Source organism: Gorilla gorilla, chromosome 7 (genome assembly GCF_029281585.2).
Source record: "Gorilla gorilla gorilla isolate KB3781 chromosome 7, NHGRI_mGorGor1-v2.1_pri, whole genome shotgun sequence".
Lineage (NCBI taxonomy): Eukaryota > Metazoa > Chordata > Mammalia > Primates > Hominidae > Gorilla > Gorilla gorilla.
In genome coordinates this window covers 45,372,336-45,400,150 of record NC_073231.2, presented here as the reverse complement: position 1 = coordinate 45,400,150, position 27,815 = coordinate 45,372,336, and the positions used below count along the sequence as shown (strand labels likewise).

Sequence of the window (27,815 nt, the reverse complement as noted above, 5' to 3'; positions counted from 1 at the left end):
GCTATGGCCACCTTGAGAAGACAATGCCTCATATTTTATGAATAAAGAGGGGGTCTCAACTGTCAGGCCATTCTGAGTCACATATTGACCCCAAATTCTATTGAACATCTTCCCCACCTGGTCCTCATCAAGGATGCGGACCCCTGGGAAAAATAAAAGGAAAAGTATTTTTCCATTTCGTCCCCTATTTCCCCTTTTGTGCCTCCAAGATTGAAGGTGTTAACCCCATCCCCCACCCACTCCATGCTCTATGGGGCAGCCCCTCGTCTGTAAGGACCCTTAAAGGCATTTCAGCATCTCAGCAGAAAGGAACTGACTGGGAGGAGGATCTTTGAATGCAGGGGAGCTGGGAGGATTGAGGGGGGTTGGGGCCCTCCTTGCACACATCTCCCACCAGGGGCCAGACCTTCCGGGCTTGGGTCTCCGGAGCCCAAAGCACGCCCACAAAGGCCGAGCGCCCTGGCTTCGCTGCGTTCCGGAGAAGCAGGGCGGGCTGCTTCTCCCGGATCTGGCGGGCCTCTGGCCACGGCTGGTTGGAGGTGGGGGTGGGCGAGGAGGGGCGCTCAAGTCACGTGCCCGCGCTGGGGCCGCAATAAAAGCTCGCGAACGCGAGGGAGCGACGGAAGCGCTAGGCGTCTGGTTCTGCGCGCACCGGCTGTACGAAGCAGGAGCAAGAGGTCGCCGCCAGCCTCCGCCGCCGAGCCTTGCTCGTGTCCCCGCCCCTCGCTCCTGCAGATACTGCTCAGAGACGCTGGGGCGCCCACCCTGGCAGACTAACGAAGCAGCTCCCTTCCCACCCCAACTGCAGGTCTAATTTTGGACGCTTTGCCTGCCACTTCTTCCAGGTTGAGGGAGCCGCAGAGGCGGAGGCTCGCGTATTCCTGCAGTCAGCACCCACGTCGCCCCCGGACGCTCGGTGCTCAGGCCCTTCGCGAGCGGGGCTCTCCGTCTGCGGTCCCTTGTGAAGGCTCTGGGCGGCTGCAGAGGCCGGCCGTCCGGTTTGGCTCACCTCTCCCAGGAAACTTCACACTGGAGAGGTAAGGGCGATTCTAAAATGCATCGCTGAGTCGTCAAGCTGCCACCCTTTCCTATCTCCCTTTGCCTTCTTAAACTGTACTTAAAAAAAAAAAGCCAACTGTACAGAGTGGTTGGGCGCGATGGGTGGGTGGGCTACCCGGAAAGCAGCGACGATAGAAATTAGCGGGAGCTCTAGTTCTTGTAAGTGACTTTGCTGGTTTCACCTACTTTCTCTGTCGCGCGCTTTCCATTTGAGTTCAGAGAAAGAACAGTGTGTGCCTTCACACTTGAGAGGAAAAGCTCTCAAGTTGCCGGGGAGCTGCTGGCTTCTTCGGGTGCAGGCCACAGATTAGTCACAGACTTTCCAGGAAATAAAGATTGAGTTCTTGACCTGAGCCTGGATAGGAAGAGACTTACCCCAGGAACCCAAACCATTCATTTGCAGTAGTTCACGGGGCCCCCTAGATGTAGCCATGGATGCATATATGAATAGCCTTTTGTATTTCTTTGAAACATTCACTCTCAGTTTTAGAATGCTGTGGACATTCTGAGTGTGAAACAGAGATGGGCCACTGGAATAAAATAATACCAAATAAAATATTCACACCTTAAAACTCTTCATAGAGAAACATGAACCTCTAGATTGAAATCAAACGTTCTAGGTAGATATAACATCCTTTGCAGGGTATATGTAATGTATAGCTACTTAAAGTCTTGCAATTCACATAGTATTTTCAAGCTTTGACTCTTCTAGGCTACTTTTGCCATTTACTTTTGGCCTCAGGGGTATTATCTTGGATAATACAGTTGTCTAGTTTGTGGAAATTGCATTGTGAAAAGTCCTCTGGAAGAAAAAAAATGGGTTGGAGATAAGTTATTTCAAAATGTGAGTGTCCATTTTCTGCTGTTAAATAGACAAATCAAACTGGCACACTTCCTTTGTAACTGTTGTTTTGCTCGTGTTATTAGAAAATTCATATCTGCTGGAATTTTCATCTTAATCACATGACATGTCGTTATAGCCAAAAGGAGTGGAAGAGCCTGTCTTGGAGATTTTCCTGGGGAAATCCTGAGGTCATTCATTATGAAGTGTACCGCGCGGGAGTGGCTCAGAGTAACCACAGTGCTGTTCATGGCTAGAGCAATTCCAGCCATGGTGGTTCCCAATGCCACTTTATTGGAGAAACTTTTGGAAAAATACATGGATGAGGATGGTGAGTGGTGGACAGCCAAACAACGAGGGAAAAGGGCCATCACAGACAATGACATGCAGAGTATTTTGGACCTTCATAATAAATTACGAAGTCAGGTGTATCCAACAGCCTCTAATATGGAGTATATGGTAAGGACATTTTTCAAGTGGTATGTACAAAAGAAATGTTTATTCATGCTTTCAGTCAGCAGTCTTCATGCTGTTCTTTAATCATTTATTTTATATGAAGTTGAAAAAAGATTTTCTTTGAGGGTATTTTCCTCTGCATATTCGTTTATTAATGTTCCTTTTGTTTCTAAGAGCTCTTGACATTCAGAGTAGGACTAAATGCCTTTAGATGCAATGTTCCTACTAAGTGCTGTAAATTCTACTCTCACCAGGAAGGTTAATATAGTGAAAATGCAAAACAGCTGGTATATTTGCTGTTAATTGACTTAGCTGAAAATTTACTTCCTAATTCCTGATAGAACCTTTTTATGAATGGTGGATCTGAAAAATTCAGACTAATAATCAGAAGAAACTTTCTGGATTGCTGAAATATATTGTTCCTAATGGGTCTTTGTTTCTTATAAACATGCAAATGACATTGTAAAGGATACATTTTTATGGTTGCTTTATGTTGAAGAGTGCTTTGGCAATGGCTTTTTTCTCCCCTTGGATTTATTATTTGTGAACTTGAAGCATGAAAATAAGCCTTGGCAAAGGATTAATTTAAAATATTCAGCTTATCCTTAACAACCTTATATTTACTCTGAGTAAATTTGCAACTTTAAGGGACATAATTACTTTAAGACTACTAGCATGTAACTCATGAGTATACTGCCATTTCATACCCTAAACATTTAGAAAACTTTTCAAAAATCTATTATATTCCTTCCATGAATGAGGAATGCACTAGCAAAGCCTGATAATAAATAGTTATTGGTGATGGCAAAACTTATTTAACAAACATTGGAAATGGCATTTTCATTGCAGTTAATTTTCATACATTCTAGTTTTTTTCTGTATTTACCTTAGTTTTGGTGGATATTCTTTATTTAGATAATTTTCATGAAGCATGGAAGTTCTAAGTTCCTATTGCCCGTTATAAAGTATGGCATTATACTATTTTAACTTTTACCAGAAAAAATTATTTTACCCTAAAGAAAGTAGGTGGCACTCAAGAGACTAATCAGGGATTAAGAATTGAGACTCAGGAATGAGGCTGTCTGGGTTAAACTTCTGGCACTGACATGCACTAGCTATGTGACATTGGGTGCTTGCTAATTTCTCTCTACTTCAGTTTCCTGGTGTCTAGTATTATATACTCACCTCAAAGGATTATTGTGAAGATAGAAGGAGATAACCTGGACAAAGTTTAGCTCATTATCAAACATACTTCAAGATCTCAGTAAATGTTACCAAGACATATATAACTAATTTTATGTTTCCTTATATGGTTTAAATATAATATCTAAGGAAATTGTTAGCTCTTCTCAAAATACTGTGCAGGATATGACATCTGTAATGTCTCATATTTCTGCTTCTTGTATAGTGTTTGTCTAAAGTGAAAAATTCTATGACTTCTTCATCTGTGAGACTTCAAACAGAGTAGCCAGTTCTGGAGCCCTTCCAACTAGGCTACTGTATGCTTATTCCATGTGAATAGGTATTCAGTTGCTTTTTACTTAAAATAAGGAAGGCTTGGGAGTTCAAACCCACAGAATGAAATCTGAGAATATTTGTGTATGTTTTAAGTAACATGGAAATCATGAAAGAACAGTTCTGTGATTTGTTTTCATGTCTGGCTTCCAAAAAAAATAATAATAATGACTGCCTATTGTATGATGTCTGGTCTGGGATGTTTATATGAGTTTCTTTTTAGTTTCACTGGTTTCAGTCTATCCTTGAAATGTAGATTCAGAAACCAGCCAGGGTTTATGTTGTGTTGCCCTTAGATACTATTAGCACTGGAACTGTGTCTTGGCCATTAACTGGGCTGCAGAGAAGTGCATTGCCCAACTGTAATACACATTTTCTAGAGTACACATTTAAGGTGAAGTCTAAAATACTATTTTATTTGAAATACTGTCGAGTTAGGCATTTTAAAACAATGTAAATGAGATGTAGATCATTCTTATAAAAATCCAATTTATTCAAATCGTTATTTAAAATGTATTTATTCTGAGAAAACAAACCTTTAAACTGGCTAAAGAGCTATTTCCTGTAAAATCTCTAGTGTCCTATGATAAGTACTGCTGATTTTGGCCCCTTATACCCTATGTGTCTGTCATTTCATGTTAGATGTTTGACTAACCAGTTACCTATTGGTGCATATTTTAGTTAACTCTTTGTCCTTAAACCTATGGGAGCCAGGCTATATCCAGACATTATTAATATTACATTTCTACCCCTATTCCTTTACTCATTTAACTTTTAGGGTTAAAAATTGAGTCTGGGCTGGGCACAGTGGTTCACATCTGTAATTCCAACACTTGGAGGCAGAGGTGGGAGGATCACTTGAGGTCAGGAGTTCCAGACCAGCCTGGCCAAGATGGTGAAACCCCGTCTCTACTAAAAATACAAAAAATTAGCCAAGCATGGTGGCATGTGCTGGTAATTCCAGGTGCTGGGGAGGTTGAGGCACCAGAATCGCTTGAACCCGGGAGGGGAAGGTTGTAGTAAGCTGAGATCACACCACTGCACTCCAGCCTGGGTGACAGCGAGACACTGCCTTAAAACAAACAAAAAAAACTTGAGTCTGGAAAGCCTTATTTTCTTTTAAAGAGCTCATTGGCGTTGAGAATAAAGAAATAGACTCATTTGAAAATTTGCTCATAAGCAAGGACACAAGAATTCTTTGTTCATGTCTGTAAGTAATGCCAGAGGAGCACAGAACAAATGGAACATTTCTAACTTTGAGAGCTAATCAGTGGGTGAGATGAGGTACATACTGTTTCTGAAGGTGGTCAGAAACATGAATCGTAGGCAAGAGTTGGGGGTATACATCAATTAGAGGAAGAGGAAGAGAAAAATGCAGGGTGGCAGGAATTGGCAGGCTGGTTGTGGGGAACTGGAAGCAGATTAAGTTCATGGAAGCAGATTAGTTGATGAAAGCACAGACCTTGTGGCAGAGTCAGGAAGGGGAGAAATAAGTTATTGGTGATAGAAACCAGTAATCCTAAGGAAGGAGATTACCTACATTTAATTTGGGGTAAATGGAGAAACTGGAACTTTTAGGTCATTCAGTGATACTGTTGTTGAAGTGGTAGTAGATTTTGGAGGAAAAAATACGGCTTTGGATCTAGATTTCAGCAGGTTCACATTTTGCTTCTCCTGCTTATTGGCACATGAACCCTGATAGCAACCATTCTAGGCGTTGTTCTTCTCATTGGCAAAATGAAAGAATATAAACCTTATATGTTTATTGGCCATTTTTATGTTTTTTTTTTTATTTGAAAAATGTCTGTACATGTCCTTTGCACACTTGTTAGTGGGGTTGTTTTTTTTCTCATTGAGTTGAGTTCCTTGTAGATTCCAGATACTAGTCCTTTGTCAGATGCGTAGTTTACAAATATTCTCTTCCATTCTATAGGTTGTCTGTTTACTCTGTGGTTATTTCTTGCTGTGCAGAAACTTTTTAGTTTAAGCACCATTGGTCTATTTTTATGTTAGTTGCATTTGCTTTTGAGGTCTTTGTCATAAATTCTTTGCCTGGGCCAGTGTCTAGAAGAGTTTTCCCTGGGTTTTCTTGTACAGTTTTTATAGTTTCAGGTCTTACATGTAAGTCTTTAATTCATAAATCATGCAGTGTCGCTCAGCCATAAAAAAGAATGAAATCATGTCTTTTGCAGCAATGTGAATGGGACTGGAGATCCTTAAGTGAAATCACTCAGAAACAGAAAGTCAAATCTCCTATGTTCTCACTTACATGTGGGAGCTTAAATACTATGTGCACATGGACATAGGAAGTGGACTGATAAACACCGGAGACTTGGAAAGGTGGGAAGGGTGGCAAGAGATGAGAAATTATGTAACGTGTATATTACATTATGTAATACATGTAATTATGTAATGTGTATATTGTACACTATTTGGGTGGTAGTTACACTAAAATTACAGACTTCATCACTACACAATACATCAATGTAACAAAACCGCACTTATACTCCTTAAGTCTATTTAAAAAAAAAAAAGAAAGAAAACAAACCTGATAGGTTGTAGTGAGATAAGACATTTGCTTCTGTGGAATAGCTTTGCTTTCTTCAAGCGTTTGCCGTATGGGTTTTAAGATCCCATTGCTTGGTTCTTCCATATCCCCATGCTCTTGTTTCCCACACATCTCTGAAAAGTTTGTTTCCCAAGTTTTCACTTCTGTACTTTTCCCGTTCTACAGGGACTTCTCTACTCCTTTGACTTTAAATATCCTGTGTTTGTGGCTCCATATTCTGTATCTCCAGCTGACAGCCTTGTCTTTGAGCTTCATTTTTATGTTTCCTACTGCCCATTGGACCATCTCCATGTACTGTTACTCCACAGATATAATACTGCACACTGCAAGTGTCAAAACAAAAACAAAAAAACTGCCTTATCCTTTTCCTCCACCCTCACCTGCCAGTCTCTTTGTTGTTGATTAATATCACTAACATTTTCTCAGTACTTTCTAAGAAACATACAAAAAAAAAAAACCCAGAAATTTGGGCACATCGTTAACTTTTTACCATACATTTCCATATATCATACACACACACAAACATCAATACACCATTACTTGCCAGATTGTGTAGGTTCTGTCTCAAATGTCTTTCGAATCCCTCTCTTCTATTTCATTCTAATCTTTGCTCTTTTTATACCTACATTGGTACCACAGATTCCCACCTAGCAGACTATACCAATCCTATTTTTTTTTTTTCGAGATGGAATCTCACTCTGTCAGCCAGGCTGAAGGGCAGTGGCACAATCTCAGCTCAGTGCAACCTCCACCTCCAAAGTTTAAGCGATTCTCCTGCCTCAGCCTCCCAAATACCTAAGATTACAGGTGCGCACCACCACTGCCAGCTAATTTTTATATTTTTAATAATAGAGGTGGAGTTTCACCATGTTGGGCAGGCTGGTCCCAAACTCCTGGTCTGAAGTAATCTGCCCACCTTGGCCTCTTACAGTGCTGGCATTACAGACGTGAGCCACCATGCCAGTCTTTGTACCTACTTTACTTCTAATTTATCTCACTCTCCTCACCATTAGTAAAGGTGACTTTTCCCTCAAACCAATCTGTGCTGGTTGCTTAGTTGCACAAAAGTTCTGTTGACTTCTGGCTGCTCACAATTTAAAGCCCACCATGATTAACTTATAAAGGGAAGCATGTTGTCCAGTCTGCCCCAGAGTGGTCAACTCCCTTGTGTTTATTTGAACCTGTGTTCACATTGAATTACTCAATGTTCTTGAAGATGGGCATAACTCCTTATGCCCTTGTGCTGGGCTGGAGCGCAATGGTACTGTCTCGGCTCACTGCAATGTCTGCCTCCCAGGCTCAAGAGATTCTTCTGCCTCAGCCTCCTGAGTAGCTGGAATGGCGGGCGTGTGTCACTTTGCCTGGCTAATTTTTTATTTTTAGTAAAGATGGGGTTTCACTGTGTTGGCTAGGCTGGTCTCGAACTCCTCACCTCAGGTGATCCACCCACCTCAGCCTCCCAAAGTGCTGGACAGGTGTGAGCCACTGGGCCCGGCCACAAACTCTTACTTTTCCCTCCAAACTCAGCTTAAACCTTGTCTTTCCTATAAAGGTCCCTCTGCTCTCGCCATTCCACTGCTGCATTCCTACTTATTTAAGCCTATTTATAGTATTAAAGCCTATTTCTTTCGCAGTGAAATATCATATTTGTTTTCCTTTCTAAGACTGAATTGCTAGAAGGGTAAGTATCATACCTTATTTATCTTTATAACTAAGCTTTGGTGAATAGAAGGGCTACTCAGTAAACATTCGTTGATTGAATATTGTTGAATGCTCAATAAATACTTGTTGAATGAGGGGATGGATGGATGAATAGGTAAGATTATATGAAACAAATATGGAGGACAGGTAAGACAGAGAAATTAAAATAATAAAAGTTCTGGAAGGTGGGATATCACCAAAACCAGAGATATCGATGTGGGAAACTGGAAACACTTGAGAACAAGGTATAAATGCTTCAAATAATTCAGGATTTTTTCCCTAGTTTTTCAAATTTTCATGAGCTGCTAAAAATTGTCCTATAACATAGAGCTACTAAACTATTAGTAAAGGTATTGAAATGTTTTGGAATTTAAATAATAATTTGGAATTTAAATAATAATTGATGAGTACTTACCCCTTGTTACATATTTTTAACATAGAGTCTCTAAAACATTATAGATAAAGTTCAAAATAGTTTGCTACTATACAAAGTGTATCTAAGTGTAGAATGTACTTCAGCAACCAGGGAGGGCACCTGACCTAAAAAGGACACATGGGTCAACTATGTAAACTGTTTCTTGCTGTTATTACTGTTTCCCTGTTTTTATGAGAAGTGTTGGCAGACACTCTACTGGGGGGTTGATTGCTATGCATGCCTCCTCTCCCCTCATGTATTGGACAGGCTAGGGGCACACCCTTCTCATGACACTTTTCTAACTGTAATACGAAACACATCTGAATACCTCTCCTTTTGCTAGGCAACCAGAACCCAGGGGCCAAATAACTGGTGGTACTTTCAGTCCTGGGTGTATGTTGATGCAAACAATGTCTTGGTTTCAATTGGTTACTTATGTTCTTTCTAAGGCCATGCTTAAAATTAGAAATTATGGTTTGTTTGTTTGTTTTTTTTCATTCTGTGCTTCAGTACAGAAGATAACTCCAGAAACTGGACATGGGACAACCTAGTTTGTTGAACAGGGTGATGCTAATCTGGAATATGCAAAAGTGATCTTTAGCTTGTGAATTGCTTCATTTACTCTTATAAATTCATATTTTCTAACATTATTTGCTATCAGCGGTATATGTCCAGAATAAATGTAGATAAAGAAATGATGGCCTTATAACTTATTTACCCATAGCTTGTTTCCTAATCTTGGTACAAGTGCCAGGAATTGATTGCAATGAATATTTTATTGCAATTAAGGTTTAATGGCAATTAAGGTTATTGCAATTCTTGATTCCTAAAATAATAGTTTTCTCTCTGTATTCTGTTGCTTGACTGGTCATTTTCAAAAGTTAAATATTTTTATCTCTGTGACATATGGTATCTGCACATACCTAAAGGTGTATGAAATTTCTGTTTAAAGAATATCATTATTACTTAAAATTACTAAAGTTCCCTTATTCTGAATTTAAAATAGCTTATTTAATTTTCCTAAGGTGTTTTTGCTTTAATAGTATTACTGAGATACAATAAGGTTGTTTTAAGTATCATTTTCTACAGAATTTTGAAGTTTACAAAACCTTAATTTGAATATTTTTAAGACTTTGACCTTTAAAGTGAATGCATTTTTCTTTTTGAAAATTGCACCATAGATGACAATACCTATAGAAAGAAAAGTGACATTACAACCCAGTTCTATTCTCCCTTAAATGTTAGCAACATATCTAGGGGTTTAGAAAGACAAGAGAAGAAAAGTAGTTTCAATAGGAGAATGGAACATCCAGAGCCTGAGATATGCCACAAAATTTTGGAATTGTGCTTTTATTCATTCCTTTATTCAGCATGTATTGGGAGTTTACTAAATGCCAGGCACTATCTAGGGTTCTAGTAGTAAACAGAACAAACATTCTTCCTTGCATGGAATAGATGTGAGTCTCCAGACAGCCAGGGTGCCCATGTGGCAGACAGAGGGAGCATGAGAAGTGTGGTAGGAGATGAGGTTACAGATTTAACTGGGGAAGGATGCAGATCATGGTAAAGACTTTCTTTTAGCTGAGTGATAAGAAGGCATTTGAGGCATTTCGACATATGAATAGCATGATCTTACTTACAATTACTCAGGCTCATTCTGGCTTTGTTGAGAACATACTTTAGGCAGTGCGAAGAGGACTTTAGATGGTGGGAGGAGCACAGCTGTGAACAGGAAGACAAGGCAATTGCAGTAATCATACAACAGTTGATGGTGGCTAGGAGTGGGGTGGCAGCCACGAAGGTAGTAAGAAATGGAAAGAGTATGAATATAAATCCCTATGTGATCATAAAATTAATCTTGAAAAATTCAAGGAGGCCTTGTTGCAAGACGAATGAAATTGACTTGGTTGGCCAGCCAGCCAGTAGGCTGGGATTTCCTGCATTTGATGCAAGATCTAAATCCATCCAAGCCTTGGCTACCGTGTTTTGAAAACTGATGGCAGTTTCCACTCTGGTTTGAATATCAGTGGAGAAGATTCTGGATCCTTCAACTTGCAAGGACTTCTGGAATGGTTGCAGAGATTCCAGAAATCTCTGGTCACCCATTTTACCCACACAATTTCAAGAGATTAGAGGAGGTGGAACCCAACCTCTGTCTCCTCCCTTCCTGGGATAGATACGCCTGCTGTTTCCTCACCTAGTCTGCCTTCCCTCTCAAAACGCAATCTCCTTCCTCCCTCCTTAAAAACAGAAAATGAGAACTTTAACATGAGAAGTAGAACAGGAAACTGTCCAGTTTCTGCCCAGCAATCATTATTCACTGCACTATCATGGGGAATGTCTTTGGGATTTTATTTCATTTTGGAGGCAGTGCAGATAGATTTTGCATATGGGGTATAGCTGTACAGTTTGCGCCATTAGAACTTGGAAGCATTGTAGTTGTTATTTTTTCTAAGATGGGGAAGAATATGGATAGACCAGCTTTAGGTAGAGAAAGATGGGGCGCAGTGTGAGACATATTAAAATTGAGATTTAGCTTAGATATCCAAATGAATGTGTCAAGTGTGCCATTAGATACAAGGCAGTTAATATATGGAGGCCAATCTTGAACATGAAATTAGGACCCACCACCATTTAAGTGGTATTTAAACTCATGAGGAGAGATGAGATCATCAAGGGAATGAGTATAGATAGAGATGTTCAAGACATGAGTTATTGACACACTTTAAAGTGTAAAGGCAGGGAAGGTGAGAAGGAAAAACACAAAGCAAATTGAGAATTAGGAAGAAAACTAGAAGAACATGATGACCTGGAATTCAAATGAAAAGCAGAAAGGGTGATCAGCTCTGTCAAATGCTGCTTATAAAGCTCAAGTAAAATGCAGATATGACAATTTTATAACATATTTGACAATGTAGAGGCTACAGAAATCTGATAATACAGTCTGGGTGAAGTCATAGTGGTCCAAGACTGGTTCAAGAATGGGATCAGAAAAATTAATTCATTACTTATTTATCAAACATGCAACATCTCCTGTGGGTCAGGTAGTTCCCACAGTTCTTTGTTTTGAGTCAGGGTATCTGTCCCCTAAGATGGAGTGCAGTGGCACGATCACAGCACACTGCAGCCTTGACCTCCAGGGCTCAAGCCATCCTTCTACTTCAGCCTCCTGAGTAGCTGTGACAACAGCAATGTGCCACTAGGCCCAGCTAATACACTGTCTTAACTCTCTTCCAGCCTGAAGTTTTCAACTTAGTTTTAGAAGAGATAATTCAATTAGGGAACATATCTCAATTTTTATGACAATAAATAGGAAAATGTAATTTCTTTGCATAATTTTTGCAAATTATGCCTCTATTTAAAATGAATGCCTTTATTTAAAAATGGAAATATTAATTAATCATATAATCCCGATTAAGAATTACATTTAGTTCAGGAAAATTCTCTCTTTGCTATTGTTCAGGCTGTGCTCTCTCACATATTCCTTACGGAAATTTATACACCAAATTATTGCACATGCTTTAAAACTTAAATTCTCATATTTTTAATGATTTTTACTAACTCGAAGCCAAGTGTTTATAAAAATGGCAATGGGTCATTGCTTTATATATATATATAAATACGCATGTGTTTTATATATATATACATGCACATACATCATGGATGTTTATACATATATGCATATGTAATACATGTATATGTGTGATATTTAGTTTACAGAAAGAAAAATGTGAAAATTCAAGTGGTAATGAATTATCTGGTGAAGATATTACAGTATTTATGTCTAACCATGTTCTTACTTTCCTAAATATTTGTTGCCTTCGTAATTTTTAAAAGCTGCTTATAAGGCTTTTATAATTGATTAAAGTGATTTGTTATTATTGATAAATTTATGTTTAAAAAGGAATTTAAATCAACAAATATTGATTGAGCACTTATGTGACACACTGTTCTTAATGCTCAGGAATGCATTAGTGTATAAAAAGTTTGAAAAGTTAATGAAAATAAGTAGAGTGAGGTGATAGAGAATGAGGGAGGTGGAGCTAATCATATTGGGTAGTTGGAGAAGGCTTTTCTGAATTGGCGAATTACAAGGAGTCAGCTAAGGAAAGATACAGAGACCCATCATTCTAGGCAGGAGAAATACTAGGCACAAAGTCTTTAAGTCAGGAATAAGGTTGGAATTTAACAAAGAAGGACTGTGGGACTGAATTTTATTCCATAACAGGCTAAGTATTAGAAAATAAGGTAGACATATCAGCATGAGCCAGAATCTTTTTTTTTTTTTTGAGATAGGATCTTGCTCTGTCACCCAGGCTGTAGTGCAGTGGCGCAATCATGGCTCACTGCAGCATCAAACTTCTGGGCCCAAGCAATCCTCCACCTCAGCCTCCTGCGTAGCTGAGACTACAGGCACATACCACCACACCCAGCTAATTTTTAAATTTTTTGTAGAGATTGGTCTTGCTGTGTTTCCGAGGCTGGTCTTGAACTCATGGGCTCAAGTGATCCTCCTGCCTCGGCCTCCTGAAGTGCAGGGATTATAGGCGAGAGCCACGGTGCCTGGCCCCAGAATCCTTTTTGGCCTTTTAAGTGAATAAAAATTTGTTTTATTTTGAATGAAATGGAAAAGCACTGGACAGTTTCTCACAAGGGACTGACTTGCTCTTATTTCCAGTTTCAAAAAATTACTCTGTCTACCTTATAGGGAATCATCTGAAGGAGGAGAAAGACTGAATGCAGAGAGTTAAGAGGCTGTTGCTATATTCTGTGTGAGAGATGGTGGTTACTTGGATCAGGGTGATAGGGGTAAAGATGGAGAAGGTGAGTGGTTCCACGGTATGTTCTGATGGGATTCCCGATGGGTTTTGCTGAAAATAATGTGAAGGGTGAAGGACAAGGAGGAATCTGGGATGTTCTTAGGTTTTTACAAAGTTCTTTGGTGGATAGTTGAAGCATTTGCTGACACAGGAGGAGAAACAGACAGGAGAAAGTGAAGATGAAATCAGTAATTTCTTTTTGGCTGAAGTTTGAGATGCATGTCATCCTTAGTTATGTTTAGTGGTCAGTTGAGTGGTGGGACACAGGTAAAAAATATGGAAATAATGTAGCTATTAGGAACTCTCTGAACTGACTGAATAATATCACCCAAGAAGAAGGTTTTTTATAGACAAGGGTTGAATGCCTTAGACTGAGCCACGGGGCATGCAGCTATATAGAGGTTGAGCAGAAAGAAGTTAGCTGAGAACCAGTGGTCAGCAAGGTAAGAGGAAAGGATAGGATAGGCTGGTGTCCCAGAAGCCAGGAGGAGAGTTCAACAGGAAAAAGTTAACCTTTTTCACTATTGCTGAGAATGAGATGAAGAAGGAAAGTCTGCAATGGTTTTGTCAATATTGAGGTCACTGATGACCTTTCTGAGAGTAATTTCAGTGGTGAGGAATGCTCAGAAGTCTTGTTAAGCAGATAAGAAGAGAATGGGAGGCGAGGAAGTAGAGAAGTAACTATCTCAAGATGATGTTGCTGTGAAGAGATCAGAAAAATGAGATAAAGCTAGAGGGACATAAGGGAAAGCTTTTGCTTTTTTGTTTTTTAGAGAGCATGTTTGCAGGTTGCTGGGAATAAATAGGTTGAGAAAGCACTTGGCATAGGAGAAGAAAATATAACTTATTCTAACAGGAAAAGCTGAGGTTGTTCGTATAGAAGCAGGTAGTTTGGAGCGTTTAATGAAGAGAACAGAAGGGAATTATGTGAAAGCTTCTCTTTTGCCCAGACACAGTGAACTATCAAGATCATCAGCTGAGTTGAGAGGGCAGGAAAGAAGGGGGTCTGAGGATAGGACATTATGAAAAAATAGTAGTTTTGGAGAAATTGCCTTAAGGATATTTGTGGAATCAAATGTGTGGGAAGTTTTTAAGTGCTTTAAATTAACCTGTTTTACCATGCTTTAAAGTTCTTAGGTTTAGGCCAGCGCCGTGGCTCATGCCGGTAATATCAGCCCTTGGTTGCTGAGGCGGGTGGATCACCTGAGGTCAGGAGTTCGAGACCAGTCTGTTCAACATGGTGAAATGCCGTCTCTATTAAAAATAGAAAAATTAGCCAAGTATGGTGGTGCATGCCTGTAGTCTCAGCTACTGGGAAGGCTGAGGCAGGAGAATTGCTTGAACCTGGGAGACGGAGGTTTTAGTGAGCCAAGATCGTGCCACTGCACTCCTGCCTGGGCAACAGAGAGACTCCACCTCAGAAAAAAAAAAAAAAAAGTAAAGTTCAGAAGTTTAATAGCAGTGAAGAAGTTTACTATATTATTTCAAGGTATTGCCAGGAATCAGAGATTTAAAGTAGTGGTTTCTTCTCTGATTTGCCATTGGTCACACCACTCTGTCCAGCCACTTTACATGGTGTCTCCTGCTTGCCCTTTGGAGACATTTGACTAGGCAACATCTGGAGACTAGAAAGAGATAATCAAAGACATGTTAGTAACGGATTAACTTTTTAAGTATTCAGATGTTAGATAATATGGATCAAGTACAGATACATACCAAATAGCATGTTTGGGGCTCATATTGCAGATTGAATGCTAAATACAGATGGTTGTACAGGAATCTAAATAATGAAAATTATTTAACTGTTGACCCAAATATGTAACTTGGATTACTGGGTTATTAAACTGGCTAAAAATAAGAACCTGAAACTGATCTGGCGAAGCTTACTTTTTTCTTCTTTTGACTTGTTAACAGAATCAATAAGGTGTGATTAAGTCAACTACTTACACATACATACATACATAAAAGACAGCAGATTTTCTGTATTGGCAGCTCATAAACCTCAAGGCAAACATTTGAACAAGGACACAGTCTATTTAGTAAGCCATGCATGCTTTATATTTTAAGTTTTAAGCCAAAAAATATTTTGAAATTAGCAGGATATTAAAGATAGAAAGCATATTTTTGTCATGGCAAAGCAAGTAGGTATGATTTTGGAGGGTAGAAATAAGGTGTGCTTCAGTCTAATATTACTCAAACTTTAATGTGCCTATGAATCCCCTGGGAATCTTGTTAAAATACATATTTTGATTCAGTAGTTTTGGGAACCCCAATATTCTGCATTTCTAACAAGACCCCAGGTGATGTGGTGGCCGCTGTTCTAGCAACCTCATTTTAAGTAGAAGGCTTTAGCCTTCCTGGAGGAAGTGGGGTTTGAATTGGGACATGAATAATTGTAAAATACAGGTTCTTTATTTTCTCCCTCCTCAACTATCACATTCTCCTCCCTTTTTATAAGGTAGTAACTGTAACTATTAAGGCAGGAAAATGAAATTTCTTTTTCTTTTTTTTTTTTTTTACAAAGTATTTATAATACACAATGTTGGAGAAGTTTGAACAATAAGTTTCTCTCCTCTAAGGCCAAATGTTGAACTCAATCTAATTGGAAGAGAAATGGGAAATGAATCTCAAAATTAGTTAATGACAAAATTCTGCTGGATAGTGAAAGTGAAATACAGCCACCGACAGAATAAACCTTAAAGGCCATATGAGTAAGAAGGGAGGAAGTAGAATTTCAGTTGAGTAAGTATGAGGGCTTGGAAGGCAGCAACTAGATACAAGGATAATGAGCTATTAGGCAAGACCAGGAGTGAACATGGGACTTACTGTTTCTAGAATGTCCCCTGTATGTTGTTGCAACTTAAACAATACCAAGTAACCACCAGAACGCTGGACAATCCAGTAAAGGTGCTGCTGGTAATAAAACATGAAACTATATCTTATGCTTGGTCAAGAAGTGTCAAATCTGTATCTGAAATAGTGAATGAATGAGATCAGATGTTGTCCAGAGAAGGAAAATCAAATGATAAAAGTGTTGAGAGAGGGGCAGCTCTTGAAGGAAGATGGAATAAGAACATGGAAACTCCTGTGTGGAAAGAAAAGGCCAAGAGGTCTGCCTAAATCAAGAGTACTGTGAATAAGTGAGTACAACCTGAACAAATACAAAGCAGTGCTATTTCACGTGAACATCTACCATGTTATTCCATATGCCTTGAGATTTTTGATGCTGAACAAATCTTGCCAAGCCTGCTGCCCTTTGCAGATGTGAGAATGCCTGTTGCCCTTCCTGTTTTCTTTGTAATGAATTTCTCCTTTCTGCTTCCTTTAAGACTCACTTAGAGCCTAACCTGCTTTTGTCTAAACCCTCCATACAGAGTTAGGTGCCCCCAGACCCAGTTCTCTGACTTCCATAGCCTCATTTACATGCCTCTGCTTGCAGTGTTTACATCCTTGTCTCTTTCTCTAGCCTCACATTCCTTTGTAGGAAGGGACTGTGCCATGGTAATCTTTGCATTCCCCAGTTGTGTGGCTGACACATGCCCTAAGCTCAGTTTATGTTAGCCGGAAGGAAAACAAAATGGGATGAATGAAAAAAAATGAAAAGATGACGAGATTTTCAACAACAATTTAAAGTGGACAGAATAAAAAGGATTTAATTCTGTCTTGACAAAATAGTTTTATTAGAAAATTGCAAAAACATTCTTTTTAGTGAAAGCTTTTCACTAAAATATTTTACATAATTACATGTCATTGCAAGTTTGATGTGATATGTAAAATATTGCTTTACATATCCTGAAGTACTCTATTGAAAAACATAAAATTATGTAAAACATAATAAAAATATAAAGTTATGTGAAACAATTTTATGTATTTTAAACATAAATTATTTTATGCAAAACAATTTTACATAAAACACAATTTTATATAAAACAAAATTTTGTGTTTTTAAATAGTAGAATACTTTTTGGCTTAGGGCAAACATTCATTTTGGGTTAGTGCAAACTCATTCTTTAATAAACATGACAGGTGGCTAAATTATCACTGGATTTCAGTGACTTTCTGAGTTGCACTGGGTTACTGACATCTCTGTCTCATGATTTGGGGGTGGCCAGAACCCCTCTGAAGTTCAGGATAGGATCTTCCAGGAGATACAGTGATCAGAATGCCAAGACTCTTGATGAACTGTTTTCAAGATGTAAGTCACAGTATGGTAAGAAGTACAAATTAATATATTTTAAACTGCATATAAATCATGAAGAATTTCAGAATAAAGCAGTGACCAGTAAAGCTTCTTAAAAAAGGTATGTTTTGAAACAGTATTTGGTAGAAGTTACCGTCATTGTGTGGAAGGGAATATGGTGAGACCCTTATCAGTAAGGGATTGTTGTGACAATATGTGTCCAGCTGATTCAATGGGGAGGAAATGGCAGTCACAATCTGTGTGAATTGATTTAAGCCTCAATTATGGAGATATTTAGGCTTGGTCAGATTTTGCCAAATGGTGGAAACAACCTTGTTCTGTCAAGTGTGAATCATGGCAGACTTGAGCAGCATAGCATTATTCCATTTTCTTATCTGCTTATGATGAAACATTTTATTTGAGGTAATATGACAGTATTAGTCTAACTTTTTAAAGCGAAACATTTATTACAAATTATTTCCAAACTTTGAGTTTCTTGACCTTTCTTGACCTAAAAAATGTTTTACATATATATATGTATGTTAGTGAAACCTGAACTTCAGGGGTACTTGGAGGCTTCAGTTGGAAATGAATCTCAGAAAGATTTGTTTTTAACAAAGGTCTTAAATTAGTTAATTGTGTAAGAATTTACAGCAAAGCTAGGAGTAACCTACTCCAACCTTTGTTTTGTAATTCATGTTGTCTTAAATATGAATTATAAGATTATTTACTCTCTCATTGGAACTTTAGATAGCAGTGATTATCTTATTTTTCAATCATTCAAAATTTTGAATTTTAATTTCTCTCTTACTCATATAAATACTAGCAATGTTCCCAATGTGAAGAGACAGGATACATTAATTACAGGAAATCAAGCAGATTCTTATAGGAACAGGGGAAGAAGAGAGCATTCATTAAGATCTAGTATGTGTCAGGTAACAGGTTGTTAGGCAGTTTGCTAAGCAAAATTCTGTGAAAGATTTTTATTTTCAAATATTTGTTTCTCAGCAGGAAACAAATGCCACAATAACTAGGGTTCAACAGTAAAAATAATAATAATGATGAAGGGCCTATATGCAGAGTGGTGGGCAGGATTAAGGCAAGCCATGGGGTGTGGCAGGGTGCCCAGGCTTTTGTGGTCCTGACACAGGCTGGTGAAGACAGGTGCCTGGAAGCAGGGTTGTGTGAGAGGACCCAGTCCCCATCACGGTGAGGCCAAGAGGACTCAGAGGGGCAACACGTTCTGAAATTCACCTCCCACCCTCGGAATTCCTGTTTGTGTGTTTCGTTGGCCAAATCTAACCAGGAGCCAGGGGGCAGGAGAGCCTGAGGTAACTCAGTATGTGGAGCTATCTCGTGAGACATAGAACCTGGCAGTAAGGTGCTGAGGTGGCTCTGTGGGGTAAATGAATATTTAATGCCGTCTTCTTTCTCAGAGTTCTAAATAAGGACTTTTGAAAACCATTCTTTAAAAAATCATCCTTTTAGTCATTGTTTTAATATTAAGGAAAATAATGCTATAGTCATATTCCTGAGGAATGTCTAAAAATCTGATTGAGAATGCTATGGTTCTTAAACCAGCTTTGAGCTTCATGGCATTCAAGGAAAACAGGAAACTGTATGTTGTTTGTAGCTCTCACTGCCTGTTTGCAGGCACAGCAATTTATCATTCTTAAGGCGGGAATTATTAGTGGAAACTTATCACAGAATTGTTAATATAGCAATATAGAGACACTGAGCAACGTAACATAGCAGTTTCATTAAAAGTATGTAAATATACATTTGAATGTTTCTTATATTAGTCATCTTTGGTTTAAATTCAAGTTTGGATGTCAAATTGTAGATTTCAGTTTCAGTGTGTCCATAAACTTTCTTCTTTTGTCCAAGAAGTTTTTCACTTTTTAGATCTTTTTTTATTTCATTTTGAAAATTTGGTGTCCCCACATAAATACACAAAAGCAATTATTTTTTATTTACTTTCAAAACCTAAGTTATGGTTATTTTGATATTTGAATATAAAACATAAATTAATTCATAAGTACATACTGTAGAGGGATTTTTTAATGAGTTTTCCTATCATGCATTTTTATAGACTTTTAGATCAATCCTGCATCTATATAAAATTTACTGGGTTGTGAATAAACTAAACACAGATGTTTATTCTTACAAAATGGCCTAATGTCTATAGATCAAGACTTAAAGATCAAGAAGTAAAGAATATGTATAGATCAAGACTTAAAGTACCATCAATTATATGATATATTTGCAATTACTAAAGATTTTCTTGATAAGTGAGTTAGGTAAGGTATGGCCAAACTTGGGGCAGGGGACCTTGACACTGAGATGAGATGAGCTTAATCAGTAGAAATTCTATAGAAAATGTAAGGATTGTAATTCTATAGAAAATTAATGGCTTTGCTGTCCCACAAAGACAATAAGCCCTATGTCATGCATCTGATGTAATATTAAATATGATATATTTATATATTGATCCAATGGGTTTAATTGAAATAATCTTGTGAGTATATCTGCATATTGTTTTCATTACAAAAGTTATTTTAATTTTAATAAAATGTAGAGGAGTTTCCTAAACTGTTAGGTTGCTACTTTTTTAAGGTTTTAAGCCTTTGTTTTAGATTTTAAGTGAAACACTACCACACATGCCTCACATCTCTGAATTTGCAGGAGACCCTAATTTCTGCATTGCCTTAAGGTAGTGCTTCTTTCTCAGTAGTTGGCAAAGTTACTGTGCCCTGTAACACAAGTGTTTCCTTTGAAATCTGAGCCTCGTGCATTTTCCCTATAACTACAAAGTCTATTCAGAATGAGTGAAGCACAACACTTAAAATACCTGGAGTAATTGAATTGTAAGGAATGCAATACAGCTGCTTGCCATAGTGCATTTAATACCAGATGATTTAGTCACAAAAGCATCTCACACTCTTTCAGCACAGATTTATTTACTTATTTATTTCATTGACGTCTGGGAGAAAATTACGTAGCTTTACAGATTTTATAATGAGTCATTATATTTGAAATTTGAATCTGATGTATTCTGAACTGTCCAATGTGATATTTTCATAGACTAACAAACTATTGGGATATCTTGGAAGTTAGGTTATTGCTGTAGTTAGGATCACGTTGACAACTTACTCTATCAGATTCTTGGATTGTAGTTTCTGATTTAAATAGGAAAACACAAAAGATTTGGGGAGGGATCGAAATAAGATGGATGATTTACAAACCTGTTTTATTTCAGAAGTGGTAGCATAGCAAGAATTATATTTTAAAGCAGTATTTTTAAAAAGATAATTCTGTATGTCTTTGATTTTCTCAAATCACTTCTGCATTCATGAGCTTGAAAAATTCTGGTGTTCCTGATAGCTGTGCAAAAAATTATATTTAGAAGTCTGTGCTTTATTTAAATATTTTACCATCATATTTTCAGGACTAAACTGAAGAGAGGCCTGGTTTTAACTTTTTATTAAGATTATCTTCTTACTCAACTAAATGGAAAGTTTTATTGAAGGTTCTATGTTGTATTTATCTGTTATTAACAATATCAAAAATACTTCGAAGAAATTGAGCTCTGCTCTCATGGGCTTATAATTGGAAAATCTGAAATCTCCTTGGTTATCACAAAACGGCTTCTCAAACAGCAGTTTGAAAACAGCTTTTGCTTCTTAGGTAATTGAGATGCTCTTCATTGTCATTTTAATTGTCATCAGATGCCTTTGTCACCAGAAATGTTATTTTACAGCTAATTCTTATGGGATACTACAAGCAATACAGGGTATCATCTAAGAGACTGTGAAGTACAAACAATGGGATTGGAAAGCTAAGTCTTTTTGATTTAAGTACAAAAGAATTCGGAAAGACTTATTTCCGCTCCGTAATGTTAGAGATAAGGAAATAGAAACCAAACTTGATATAATCAAAGATATAAATTTGGAAATAAACAATTTAAATGGGAAAGAGAACTCTTCCAGGGTGTTTCATGTATTTTATGGTTTGAGTCATTTGAACAATGCATACTTTTGTCTCTGTCTGTATAATAAAAGAAGAAGAAAATTGATCACGAATGCCCTTGACTTATATAGGTCCAGAACACACAGCACTAAAGAAGGGGTATTTTCAGCACCATTGAGCATAATTCTGTCATTACTTCTGTCAGCCCTTGACTGCTCAGAACTGGGATAGGTAGGATTAGAGATATTGGAGTGCTTTTCTGAGTTAAGCATGCACATTTATGTGTCTCTAAAGAAGGATGTTTGGGGAATTTATTGTTCAAAACTTATTGCAAATGCTAAGACAGTTTTAAAAATAATTTTATCATTATTTTCAGCTTTCACTAGTGGAAAGGTAAGACTTTAGAGCCTCCAGCCTAGATCCGGACTTCCAGCATAACTGCCTTTGCAATGCCACCATATTTTCATTAGATTATTACTTTGCCAGAGAGAAATGCATACTTTATTTTGCTTTGTAGATTCAGGGGGTACACGTGCAGGTTTGTTACATGGATATCTTGTATAATAGATATCTTGGGCTTCTAGTGTGCCCATCATCCAAATAGTGAACATTGTACCCAATTACCAGTAGGTGATTTTTCATTCTTTATCCTTCCCATATTCCTCCCTTTTGGAGTCCCCAGTGCCTATTATTTTCCTCTGTATGTCCATGCATGTGCCCACTGTTTAACTCCCACTTATAAGTGAGAGCATGCAGTATTTGACTTTTTGTGTCTGAGCTAATGCAATTTTAAAAGTCCATATTGTGAATTATATCATGGGCCAGTATTTGTCATCTAATTAGGCTACTTAACGGTATAATAATCCAATTAGGAATTCTTTTTGGCATTTATCTTGGAAGTCCATTAAGGCTACATCAGTTTTGCAAAAAGTTCTACAACAAATTAAATCATTTCTATATTATCTATACTATGTAAAATTTTTAGATAATTAATTACAATTGTTGCTATTTTCCAATTTTTTTGAGAAAGGTTTATGTTATCTATTTAAGACATTTTTCTCAGCATGTCTTTAAAAGTCTCATTGTAGCTTCATCCAGTATGGTGAAAGTTTCTACAGTAGCCAAAAATCTTGCAATCCTATTTCTTTATATAGGGACTAGCATTTAACAATTATGAAGTTATGTAAGAGTTTCTAGTCAATAATTATTTCTGTGTAGTGGATAGGGTGTTAAGCTATCCATGCTGGTCAACTTTTTATTAAAATTTCATTATTTACTAATTTATTTTATTTATTGAGGAATCTAAAGAATTCTGTAAAACTACTTAACAAATTCAGTGTCATCCTGGTCTCTGTGGTAGAATAATTACAACTTACCAAACAACTTTGTGGATAAATGAAGGCCCATCACCTCCACCCCACTAATCTTTGGGGGTAATTTATATGTGAAAGTCTGATTACACAAATTTGCGTCAAGCATATAATCTCATAAAACTTTATATCCTTTAATGTAATCCAAAACAATGCTAATTAATGGAAAACATATTTAACATTAGATCTTCTTTGTGAAATTAATGTTTGATATTTATTTGAAAAATAATAACACTTTCCATTTTAGTTTTTCATTAACATTCTTGAAACCTCAATTATCAGAAAATACTCTCTTCAGACAAATTCTTAGTTATTAATTATTGGTCTTCAACTCTTGTTTAATGTAGTACTATAATAATTTTGAAGTTATAAAGAGTAAACAAGCCCCAGGAAATGAATTTTCATATTATGTAAATCTGGAAAGAGTATTTACTATGGTCAAGAAGATATATTTGAAAATCCTTAAATCTTTTTAAGAGAAAAAAACTCTGTGTCAAAGAGAATGAAAAAGTTGTATCACTAATTACTGTTTTTGCATAATATACAGTGATACAACCTACTGGTAAGCAATACTGTTGGCCTAAATTACATTCTTGAATGATTTCCAGCTGTCATTGACTCTTATTCGAGCAACATAGCAGGTGTTCCAGTGGGAGCTCATTCATGTTTCACAAAGGATAGCAAATTTTTATGTATCTAGATAGCTACATAATTTCTCATTTCTATGATATTTTAGTACTAAAGTTACTATGTATTTGTAGGTTTACCAGTTTTCAGTTTTTGTTTGTTTGTTTGTTTGTTTGAGACTGAGTCCCGCTCTGTCACCCAGGCTGGAGTGCAGTGGCGCGATCTTGGGATTACAGACGTGAACCACCGACTTTTTTTTTTTTTTTTTTTAAAGAGACAAGTTCTTACATTGTGGCCCAGGCTAGAGTGCAGTAGTGTGATCATAGCTCTCATAGCTCACTGCAGCCTCAAACTCCCTTGATCCTTACAACTTAGCCTCCCAGCTTGTTGGGACTACAGGCACGTGACACCGCACCAGCTAAATTTTTCATTTTTTTACTTTTTGTAAAGACAGGTCTCCACATATTGCCCAGGCTGGTCTGGAACTCTTGGCCTCAAGTGATCCTACCACCTTCGCCTCTCTCAAAGTGCTGGGAATATGGGCATGAGCCACTATACTTGGCCTGGTTTAATTTTGAAAGTTATCTGTCAAAAAGTTTAAAATTTCTCATACACACACTTGAGATGAGAAAGCCTTCATGCTGAACTAGTTTAAAAATATCATTGGAGACAAAGAATGTCAATAGTATTCTAAATATTTCTTTAAGTAATAAAACTTCATTGAAGGCTTAACTATGCTCTAAGAAGGAACAACTTTCAGATGTAGTTGGGAAATAGAGTTGTTTTCATTTTTGCACACCTCAAGTGTATAGAAATGGGTACCCAAGTACTCATTTTATAGAGAAGTGGCAATCGTAGTGTGGTTTGTCTTTAAATTAGTGCTGGGTGAATAGTTCAGAGGAATTAAAAAAGAAGCTCTTTGGGCCATCTTGATTTAATTTGTAAACCTGATTTTAAATAGAAATGTGTAGGCACTAACCTACACTTAATGGGGTGGGTATAACTTATTGGCAGTTTTAAAACGTGAAATATGTTGTAGCTTTAACAAATATATACCATGCTTATTGTTAAGTCATGATAGAATTTCTTTCAATAAGTTTTTAAGACTTGATTTGTATTATTGAACTTGACCTAAACAGGTATGCTTTATTCGATTCTGTGGATAGATAATTACTTTTAGTCACTAATATTAATATTGATAAAGAACTAAATTTTAGTTGCATGCCCCTCTGCTTCAGCACTTATATTAAAATACTGTATGCTATTATTTTAGCAATATTATAGTTTATTCAGTATGCTTTTCCCAGTATTTTTAATGGATTAAATAAAATCATAAGTCATACCTTAAATACAGCTTATGCATTGTACATATTCAACATTGAATTTTAGTCCTCAAAGTGATCGGAGTTACCTTCTATTTCAGCTAACAAATTTACAAATAAGAAAAATTAGCTTAAAGTATTTGAATAATATGTTTTACGTTTTATTCCGATTTCTATACAACAGAAATATAAGCAAACTTGAAACACTTAAATACACTGTAGTATATTAAACTAGTTAGGAACTAGTTGTATATCTTTTCTAAAAAGGATCCATTTTCAATTTCATAGGGAAAACTGACACCTAAGATTGTAGAATCATGTGTGAAACAAGAGTAAATTGAACTTGAGTAGAGGCCATGAGGATTCTTCTAAGAGCTCAGCTGGATAGTCCTCACTTGAGGTGTCTCGTGATTGCCCTGACTTGAGTTGCTGTCATCTGAGGGCTGGCAAACTCACAGGTCACATGCCTCGGCTGGAAGAACTCACATCTCTGGAGCTCTCTCCATATTTTCTTTCCAGCTACCTATTCATGGTAACTGGACTCCTAATTCATTGGCTTAGGTCTGTCATGATGTGTCTTAACAGGAAAAAAAAAGAAAAAAAAAAAGAAGCTTTGTTTCCTAACCTAGCTACCGAAGTCTCCCAGCCTCTTTCTGTTTATTAGAAGTGAGTCACTATTTAGCTCAAATTCAAGGGAAAAGGGGGGAATTCAACTCCACCTTTGGTGGAAAGGGTATTTTAAAACCATCACAATTGTTTCAAAGCAATTATTTTTAGACTTCCAGGAACTGTTTCTATTTTTCCTCTGTTTTCTGGCTGCTCTTTGAATATGAGATTGATATATTAAAAAAAAAAAACAACACCTACAGATAAGTGTAGTTATGTCCTGTGTATAACTAGAGTACTCTGCAAGAATCTGATTTCCTGGATTGCAGACAATGATTTGTCCCCTAAGGACAACCTATGTCTTTAGGGACTCTATCTGGAAACCTGCTTACTTTTGAGAGACGATTACTTCTCCAACTTTCTAGATACAAAAGGAAATCAACATTTTGCCCATTTTCTGGGACTTCAACCAAATTCAGTGTTTCTTACTTAATTCTTCTTTGGACAAATAGTGACCACAACTTGAATTATACTTTTGTATAGTAAACATTATATATAATTATAAAATTAGGTCAAAGTTAAATGGTAAAGTTAATTAATAATATGCCTGTAATTGGCAAATAAAGTGCTTACCTGATAATACTTGTTTATGGCATTTGTTTTTGATGTCCGTGTCTTAAAACCATTCATCTTGAATATTTGACACTAATTGAAAGTAAAATTAAAACTTTTATGAAAAGCAGCAACTCTTGCTGCTCTTGTATTTTTAGTCGCATATACACTATTTTTGTATTTTTGCTAGAAAATTAAGATACACTAATGATGATAATAAACTTATTCTAATTTTGTATAAATTTCCCTTTGTGATTTGATCCATATTTCAGAGCCACAATGGAATGGGGAGGAATATTCACCAATGAAAAATTATATGAATGAATTAGGAATCTTCTTCTCCTCAAACATACATTTCTTTTTCCATGCCTCTTTGTCCCTAGGGTGTTTTCCTTTTGGCGTATTGACATGATTAGATTCCCTGTATCCTTTAAAAATCAAAGCAAGTGAACAAATTCTCTCTAGACTCTGGCATCTCATCTATAGCTTCTGCCACATTTCTCTTCCTCTCTAAAGTATTGAGAAAGTAACTCACATTTGTTTTCTGTACTTTTTCTTTCTCTTATTAATGCTCTGTGTTCTGATTTCTTCACCCATCATTGATCTGAAGTTGCTTTTAGTCATGAATTAGTACTTAGGAAATCTTGGTTTTCTGTCATTCACACTTGTTACCCATTCTCTACTCCCAAAAATATCTTCTCTCTCTCATTGCTTTATAATTTCATATTAATTAGTTTTTCTGTAACCTCTTTTATCCTGTCTTGCCTGGCTTCTTTTGTTATCTTGTTAGAGTTTTTTCCTTTTAGATTTTGATAACCCCAGAATTTTCTTTTTTATTCCTCTTCTCATTCTATATAATATTCCCAAATAAATTTATCTCTGGGTGAATAACTTCAAGATTCATATCCTCAGAGCACATTTTTCCTCTGGACCCCTAGTCATGTAGTTCTGCTGTCTACTTGGCATATGTGCCCTCATACATCACCGTTGAAATATGCATGGAAATACCTAGACACACACTTGTATTACAACCATCTATTTCTCTTTCCCTATTTCCTTTCTTCCAATTTAGTAGTATCATTGGTCTTACCTTTTCTTTCCCTTACCACCTACTCCAGCCATTTATCAAGTTCTAGGAGTTTAAATTTCTTTTTTTTTTGTATCTTTATTATTATTATTATTATACTTTAAGTTCTAGGGTACATGTGCACAATGTGCAGGTTAGTTACATATGTATACATGTGCCATGCTGGTGTGCTGCACCCATTAACTCGTCATTTAGCATTAGGTATATGTCCTAATGCTATGCCTCCCCCCTCCCCCCACCCCACAACAGTCCCCAGAGTGTGATGTTCCCCTTCCTGTGTCCATGTGTTCTCATTGTTCAATTCCCATCTTTAAATTTCTAAATATCATTTCACTGTCTACTCTTTTCAGCTTTATCACTGTCACTTGGGTTGTGTCCTCAGGTTCCATTCCCAGATTTGTTTTCCTGTTTTCGTAACATGCCCGGAGTCTGTAATTGTAGTGCTAAGATTGAACCCAGGTCTACCTAACTTGATGTTTTTACCAGCACACATACTATACTGCATATTTTTCAAATTAATAAGTTGAATACTAAACCCAGAACTTGCAAAATTATTTCAGTAATCATTTCACTAAAATAATCAGTGATTTAAATTATTTCTTTTTAAATTATTTTAAAAGAATGAATTTGTCATTATTTAATTTTAATTTTATGTCTACATATATT

The 27,815-nt window shown here is 37.0% G+C and overlaps 1 protein-coding gene across 1 annotated transcript in view; it reads left to right on the top strand.

Annotated features, from left to right (window-relative positions):
• Positions 1 to 259: 259 nt before the first annotated feature.
• CRISPLD1 (cysteine rich secretory protein LCCL domain containing 1) overlaps positions 260 to 27,815 on the top strand; it is a 50,450-nt gene continuing 22,894 nt past the window's right edge. Inside the window, exons 1-2 of the mRNA XM_004047167.3 lie at positions 260 to 1,037; positions 2,040 to 2,359. Of these exons, the coding sequence (XP_004047215.1) occupies positions 2,102 to 2,359 (258 nt within the window). The 5' untranslated portion in view covers positions 260 to 1,037; positions 2,040 to 2,101. The remainder of the gene's footprint in view (positions 1,038 to 2,039; positions 2,360 to 27,815) is intronic.